The sequence below is a fragment of the Populus nigra genome, chromosome 3 (genome assembly GCF_951802175.1).
Source record: "Populus nigra chromosome 3, ddPopNigr1.1, whole genome shotgun sequence".
NCBI classification, from domain to species: domain Eukaryota; kingdom Viridiplantae; phylum Streptophyta; class Magnoliopsida; order Malpighiales; family Salicaceae; genus Populus; species Populus nigra.
In genome coordinates this window covers 2,868,330-2,876,611 of record NC_084854.1, presented here as the reverse complement: position 1 = coordinate 2,876,611, position 8,282 = coordinate 2,868,330, and the positions used below count along the sequence as shown (strand labels likewise).

Genomic DNA, 8,282 nt, shown 5'->3' with positions numbered 1-8,282 from the left:
TCCATTCTCCTCTCTTGCATTAAAATCTTAAAACATGAGATTTGAAAAAAAAAAAACAAGAAGAAGAAGAGCTAGAACTCATAGTTCAATGGCATGCATGCCGAGTTTTGTGATTGTAACGTGATTAATTAATCATTCTTGTTCTTACAACTAATTAATTACTAGTTATTGAAAAGGGAATTTATATATATTTTTATCTAAAACATAAGCAAAATGAGGGAGAGAGAATCAGGAGCTTTTGACCATATTCAAGGTCGAGATTTGCTATTCACTAGTTGAATAAAACAAGCTTCGTCTTCATTCATGGAGAAACTTCAAAGTCTCCCCCCCCCCCCCTGTTCATACACACACACACACTTGGGGGATGGGAAAAAAAGTAAAGGCCAATTTGAGTAAAAAAGACATGGCACAATAATGACTTCGGACACAACCCACTTCCACATAACAACAATAGCAAAGAGCACAATCAAGAAAATCATGTTAAGTGATATATATAGATAGTGATGGGAATTTTGATCGAAGCTGTGTTTCCAATTCCTCTTAATTTGGGATCATGGGATTTAACTAGATCCTCAAAATTTTACTTTCGGCAAAAAATATGGGATTCCATTGAATCATATTTTCTATTATACTTATTTTAAGTCTTAACGGAAAATCAAATCTTTTCTGGATTTCTTCTTCGATTTTTTACAAGCATTTCTTTTTTTTTTCATGTTCATCGGGAGATCTGATGAGCGAGTCTTTGGATGCTATATATAGCGATGGATGATCCTCTTTCTTTTTTCGCCCGTTTCATGATCCGATAGCTTGTGGATTCTGAACATAATTTTAGGAGAGGTAAAAATAGTTAAGTGTGTGTGTATTGAATAATTAATGAATTTGGTTCTCTCCAAAATAATAATAATAATAATAAAAATATTCAGTTTTGTTTTTTTCTTCCCTTTTATAATCTTGATGGTCTAGTATCTAAAAAGATAGTACTACAGTTGATTTTAATTTCCAGGTTAATTTGTTGTCGCTGGGTAATTTTATGTCTGCTGCCATGTCTAGCAGCTGTCATATTCTGTAAGAATCGGACACACTAATTGCCGATGCCATATATTATGGCAACATGTAGCTAAAGTCGAGAAATCTATAATGCTTACAACTTTTCTTCTGATAGTTTCCTTTACATTTGTGGGTCAGAGAACCTTCAGTCCCACCTGATTATGTATCACAATTAATCCATTTTAACTCTTTAAGGTTGATGAAAACTGTAATGGCTATCAAGAGCTAGCATCCATATTGCTTTAAGATCACTAGGAAGATTCGAAGGATATTTATCACATCTGCTTGCCCATTTCAGGTTACCCACTTACTTGTTGGGAAAAAAAAAAGGTCATAATCTTTCGTGTTGCTTCCATGGTTTGTGGAAACACTAATTTGCACAGAGAGCTCAGCTTGTGTAAAATTAAGCAATATCTCTAATATTAATTTAGACGGTACTAATTTGAGAGCCAGATTGGACATTGAAGTGTATACACCAGCCTGCCTGTAGTGGAATTATAAAATGAAGCAATATATTTAATAGGATTCTGAGGACTTCTGAATGTGCACATACAGGTTCTGATGAAAGGTGGTGGTCCTGCTGCTTGCTGCAACGTTATGAAAATCAAGATTATAGCAGAAGTCACAAAAAAGAAAAAGAAAAAGAAAAAGAAAAAGAAAAGAGCTAGAGGCATCTGATCAGACCTCAAGAAAAGAAGAAATTAGCTAAATCCAAGAATATATATGTAAGGATTTCATTAGAAGTCATCAATTCCTCCTGTTGAAAGTCACCATGACATATATCCATCCCAAAACAAAGCCTAAAAATGAAGCATACAAAATTAAGGGCTACATCAGAGAAAAACTTCAGAGGGTTAAACAGTCTCATCATCCCAAACCCAGCCACGGAAGAGCAAAACAAAGGTTAAGCGCAATCATATCATCACCTAAGCAAACAAGTGCCAAACAATCTAGCTACCACCTTCTTCATCCTTTTCCCTCTCTAAAAGTCATACCTAATCAGAGAAAAAATGTATTGTACAAGCTGTACATGATGATCGATCATATAGCTGAGGTCCCCCCAAAAAACAACACAATTACACCAACCTTCTTTCACTCTCAGACCCCTCCTCCCCCAGCTAGGCTTAATTTGGTTGGTGTCATCTTGACAAGATAAGGGTTTCCCCCTCCTATGTAAACCCTTTTAGTTTCTCCACTATTGGAGGATGATATGTCGACTTTGGCACCATCAGCATATTGTGTCTATTGGCATATACCACCCAAAAAACGCCTCAAAGGCTATAATTCTTCAATCAACATCCTCTATAAATCTAACTCAAAACAGGAAAAACTTCATGGTGATGGTGATGATGATGATGATTTCAACAACAGTACTGACCGATGATGATGATCATACGGTGCCGCTTCTTCATCCCTACACCGTTCAATGTCTTCAGCTATTCTTTTAGCATCCATTGAAGCTCCTAATATTCCACGTTTAGTGAACCCCACTGCATATAGCCCACACTCTCCTTTCCATCCATTTGGAAATGGTCTTTTAGGAAAACCATCTTTCTCCGAGAACATGTCTCCTTCCTGACAATTCAAAAAATTAAATTAAATTAAAAATTGAAGCCCATATGCTCCTTTTCTTTAGCCTTTTGATCATCAACTTGGTGCAAAAATGTTAGCATATATATCCTCAAGAATCAAGAAGTTTAGATAAGAAAGGAAATGAAGGGGGGAAAAAAAAAAGAAGAGTTACCTTTAGCCAAGATGGCACATTACTTTTGTAGCCTGTTGCTAAAATAATAGCATCAAAATTCTCCATTTTCCCATCAAGAAACTCAACGGTATGACGTTTTAACTTCTTAATTCCTGGACATACCTAAAACAACAAAGGGAAATTCAGGAATTTTAGGGCAAGAATATAATTTCTTAGAGTCACTAAACAAATGGGAACTTGCTAGGAAGGGGAAAAAAGTGGGGTTACATCTTCTTCTTTTTTCCTTCAAAAAGATGAAAAATTGAAGAAAATAAATTAAAAGGGAGTTAGAATTACGCGACACAACCAATGAAATCAAGAAAAGCAAACGGTACGATTGTTTGGCACAGTAGGATCCATTTCAAAACATACATATGGTGCCAGAGAGTGCAAAATGAAAAGTGATGTGATACACACACTATATGATACGTGATATAATTGTGAAAGTACCTTAACGTCTCCACTTTTGATCTTGGCCAGTGTCCCAACATCTAATACTGGGGTCTTCCCGGACCAGTTCTTGAGTTCGAGGGGACCCATTTCCGGCCGGTCCAATCCCAATCGTGCCGTATCACCGAGCATTAGCCTCGACACTATCAGCAGGAACCGGTCGACAAGGCGCATGGGCAGCCACTTGAGCAACCACATGGACAACCCGAAAGTTGATTTGCCTAGCATCTCTCGAGGCAGAACATGCACCTTCATTCAAAACAAAAACCATCCCCCAAAAAATTAAAAGAGAAGTTATCACTACCACAACTCAAAAGGGTTAAAGAATGACTAAAAAAGAGCTTGAGTTGATCTTGGTGAGCCCCCTCTAGTTGCCCTAGTGGTGTGTAAATATGGGCTAATTCATGCCAGGCCATAACTGAACATGCATGCCTAGAGGTCTTTACAGAGAAAAATAAAATTAATCATATATAGGAGCATAAAAAATGGAGATGTATGATTATGACAATATATGTAAGATCCTACGACTCTGACCAATGTTGCGCATGCTTGGGAATCCCAAGAAAGTGAAAGATCAATTTTTTTTTGTATTTAAATCTACATATCCCTATTTTTTCCTTCTTTGATCATGTTACGAAAAAAAAACAAGAAGAAAGCTTTTGGAACTTGAAGTCACTATGCACACCCAGCCAAATGGAAATTGTCCTGAAACTCCTATGAGCCTCAAATACATGCCAAGATAGCAAAAGTTTTGAATGAGTTTTATTTTATAAATTAAAAAAAAAACATCTTGTAAACATTTCCAAAACCAGGGATTTGAATGTTCGAATTGAATTTTCCAAAAAGAAAAGAAAAGAAAAACAGTGTATCTTATTGTTGAATAATCAAAACTAGCTTTTCTCCCCATCAGGACTTTAGAATAGAAATTCTCCAAAGGCTCCTCGAAGAAAAAACCAGTCCTTTTTCCTCATCAAAAACATGCGGAATTGGACTGAGCAAAGGCTTAAAAATCAACCTTTTAAGGGTTTAATTTTTGCTGTAAGGTTTTTAAGAGAGAGAGAGAGAGAGAGAGAGAGAACGATGCTTGATTAAGATGAGTATACTTACTGTATCTCTAACAACAAGTGAAGGCTTAGCGCTATGATTGCAGAGATCCAAACAAACTTCCATTCCTGAATTCCCACACCCCACCACCAAAACCTTTTTGCCTCTAAACTCCTCTCCACTTTTGTAATGACTTGTATGCCGAATATCCCCTCCAAATTCTCCCATTCCATCAATCTCAGGCACCACTGCCTCCGCATTCTCTCCGGTCGCCGCCACCAACCACCGGCACATGTACTCAGTCTCCTCTAACTTTTTCCCAACAGTCTTCACGCGCCAAAACCCAATAACTTTATCATATTCGGCATGTGACACAGTCTCATTGAACCGTGGTCTAATCTCAAACTTGCGTGCATACGTCTCTAAATAATGAATAAATTGTTGCTTAGTAGGGTAAGTTGGAAATTCACTAGGGAACCCCATGAGAGGAAGCTCACAGAATTGTTTCGGTAAGTGAAGGCGTAGGCGATCATAAGTCTTTAACTGCCACAAAGATGCTATACAACTAGATCTCTCTAGTACCATACTTGGGAAACCTTTTTCTTTGAGACAAGCTGCCACGGCAAGGCCAGAAGGACCAGCGCCAACAATAACTGGACCAGGGACAAAAACACGACGTGAAGATTTATTCATGATTTTGTCAAAAAGAGGATCATGAGCTTGTTTGCCCTCTATTTCTCTCAAGCAGTCCATGAACAGTGCAAGAACTTAGTAAAATATACGAGTGTGGTTGAAAAAAAAAAGGGTTAGCAACACACTGATTAACTGTATTATCTATAACTAATACAAGTCAAAGCTGGTTTGGTTGTTGAGCTCAGGAGAAAGGGCAAAATGAAGAGAAACCATTAGGCAATAAAACGTGTAATTGCTTGTTGATTGAGGAGAGAGTAAGTGGGGGACTAAGTTGAAAGATTAAGCCGAGATTTAGTGAAGAATTTCTCTCTTATCCAAAGGGAGAGTAGGCTTTGTGAGGGTCTTGTGAGGGGATTCCTTGAATATTGGAGTGGATTAAGAGGACTTATCCACTTATGAGAATAGGTTTTCGTTTTGTTTTTTTGAAAATCTTTGTGTTGTGTGGTGTTGTTCAATGGTGGTTAAATCCGGAAGATGAGCAATGAACTACGGGGCAAAATCAGCATTCAGCAATGAATGTGAGGGAGAAAGAGAGAATGGGGGGGAGAGGGAGGGGGGGAGAGAGAGAGAGAGAGAGAGTGTGAGAGAGATGGTGATATGTCTATATATATTCCTTTTGTTCATAGAATTACAACTTAAATATGAGAAAGGGCTTGAGTGGTAAAGTGTGGCCATACTAGTGGAGATATATTTATATGCATCGACTATAGAGTACGAAATATTTAATTAACATTTACCAACACAATATACATAGGGCTTTAGCTATGCTTCAAGCCATATAATTAGAATGATCTTTTATATAAGTGTGAGTGAACTTAAAATAGAGATCCATCGACGACGTCACTCCACTTGTCACAGGAGAGAATGGGAGATGTTATTGGGTATGGATTAGTAAAACACAAGTGAAGATCCTTGAAGCACTTCACTTCCTTGACAAATCTTAAAGTCTTAAACTACTAGTCACGATAATATATTAGGATTAGTTTAATTAATTAAGAGCCACTAATCTAGAATGTTACTCCTCCTAGCTAGCTAGCTATAGGCACTGTGATTTCCATGTTGAATTTAGCTATGCTGTAGATGGAGGTGATGTAATTCTGTGGGTTGGCAATGGGTTGGACCAAGGACCAACTTGGGCTTTGTGTGGAGTGTGAATTGTAACCAAGATGTCTTCCACGATGAACCATGAGGCAAAGGTGTAATCATGGACGGACATGTAGGGCTGCCTGAGGCCAGCAAAAAGTGAAAAACATACTGAAGTGAAAATCTAAGATTTCCATTCATGTGTGTTTGATTCGAGTAATTATGATGTGCCTCAAATTTCAAGTGGACGTACTCATAGTATCAGAATTTCCATCGAGAAAAAGTCATTCATTAGAAAATCAACTATCTCAACTTTGAATTGACTTCAGATTATATATAATCGGAGCAACATTTCTGATGATATTGTGTTGGTCAAGCTACCTGCTGGTACGTATACAACCGTGAAACTACATACACAATTACCTCTAAGCTATAGCCATATGCATGCCTTGTGAGAATTAACGATGTTGGCAAATACTATTCTGTATATCTAGCTTTGATGGCTCCATACTACTACGATATCGAGTAAAGTAATCCTTGATCGAGCATAGGTTATATTAATAAATGGATTTGCTTAGAGAAAAACTCTAATTTACCAAAAAAAAATTTAATTAATTGCATGTTGGATGAATCAACTCAATAACTTGTCGGCTTGATACTTGACTCGGGTGAAGTTAATGAATTTTTTAAAGAAAAAAAACTCAAAGGTTATGTTAACCCATTAAAATCTGAATTTTGAGCTGGGGTTTATCACGTGTCTAATCTTATAGCTATTATTATAAATAAAATAATATCCCAAGATATAATAAAAATAAGATTAATTTAACTTCTTAGTGGTAGTGGTAACAGCACTATTATCCTTTTAATAACAAGATGATAAAAAAAAATAGTGTTATTATTATTGTTAATATTAATCAGCCCATTGCTTCGTTGTTAATTTAATTAATTGAAGATCGTGTCAAAAGAAATAAACAACGAAAGTTTCCTTTTTTCGTACCAACGTGACTAATTAATGTTTTATATATATATATATAAACAAATTAATCATGGGTGCTATACTTTTTATATATATGGGTGTGTGTGTATGTGTGTGTGTGTGTGTGTGAAAAGGTAGGGAAGCAAACCTAATTTTTTCAAGTAGAAATATCACGCTTATGTTGCATTGCTTTTATATTTGAAAAAATTCCCACCATATCTGTACTATATATTTTATATTTTATGGGTTCTAAAGATAATATAACTATTCATTAATTTTATATTGAAGTTGTACCAAACTAATCCCAATGTCATCTTAGCAGCTTGAATTTGAAATTCATTTTGAAAGTTCATGTTTATATTAATTTTATTAGGATGATGATGGAAAAAGAAAACTGAATCTACATGGATAGTTCTTAGTAGTAGCGCTCCACTTATATTTTAGTATATTTTAATTATTGAATTTTTTTTTAAAAAATCTCAAATTAAAGGTGGTGTTTTCCTACTCTAAATAATCATTTTTATATCATTATACATATTTATTTATTGCGTGTTTGGTGTTATGATAGATGATACTTTTTAAAAGTAGTTTTTACTTGAAAATATATTAAAATAATCTTTTTTAATTTATAATTTATTTTTAATATTAACATTTCAAAATCATCAAAAAATAATAAAAAATATTAATTTAGTGTATTTTCAAAGTAAGTTTACTTATAAAAATCATTCAAAAACATAAATTACATAGTTCCAAACAGGTAATTACGAGCAAAGAGTGTGTTAATTAATTAATAGCAATATAGGTTTAAATATAACCTAACAAATTGATAAGCGGAGGTAAATCAAGGTTCAATATATACTTATAGGCATGTTGATTACACGCTAATTAGCCTACCCTCTAATTTCTAGCCATGTTGGATGTTCCTTTGGTGCAAACAGCATCACTGTTGAAACTTGTAAGGTTCAAACTTTAAAGTACAATTATTAAGAACTAATAATTTCCTGATCTGATTGCAGAAAGCAAACTGAGCACAGATGTGTAACCACTAGCTGGGTTTCAACTTGGTCAGAGGAAATATCAATGAGAGGAGCTACACACAAATGGGTGGCAGCCTTGGGACGGATGGAGGGCCACCACCCCCGGAGACATGACAATGTAGGTGGTTATTTAACTACCTCCCCCCCGGCCCCCCCTTCTCTCCCCCTCTCAGATGTTGATTTCTTGATCCCCAGTGAAATTGATCAT

General features: G+C 35.8%; 1 protein-coding gene across 1 annotated transcript; it reads right to left on the bottom strand.

Annotated features, from left to right (window-relative positions):
• Positions 1–1,440: 1,440 nt before the first annotated feature.
• On the bottom strand, positions 1,441–5,572 carry LOC133688366 (indole-3-pyruvate monooxygenase YUCCA6-like). Its single transcript, XM_062107834.1, has 5 exons — positions 4,349–5,572; positions 3,242–3,490; positions 2,792–2,914; positions 2,426–2,622; positions 1,441–1,634 (listed from the first exon to the last, which is right to left on the bottom strand). The coding sequence occupies exons 1-5, from the start codon at positions 5,036–5,038 to the stop codon at positions 1,475–1,477; spliced, it is 1,419 nt and encodes a 472-aa protein (XP_061963818.1). The 5' UTR covers positions 5,039–5,572; the 3' UTR covers positions 1,441–1,474.
• Positions 5,573–8,282: the final 2,710 nt, after the last annotated feature.

Bases quoted from the DNA above. Each gene is read 5' to 3' on its own strand.
- LOC133688366 (XM_062107834.1), bottom strand. From the start codon at position 5,038: ATGGACTGCTTGAGAGAAATAGAGGGCAAACAAGCTCATGATCCTCTT. The intron at 3,491-4,348 runs GTAAGTATACTC...TTTTGAATGAAG, and splicing joins CACTTGTTGTTAGAGATACA to GTGCATGTTCTGCCTCGAGA. The intron at 2,623-2,791 runs GTAACTCTTCTT...TTGAATTGTCAG, and splicing joins ATGTGCCATCTTGGCTAAAG to GAAGGAGACATGTTCTCGGA.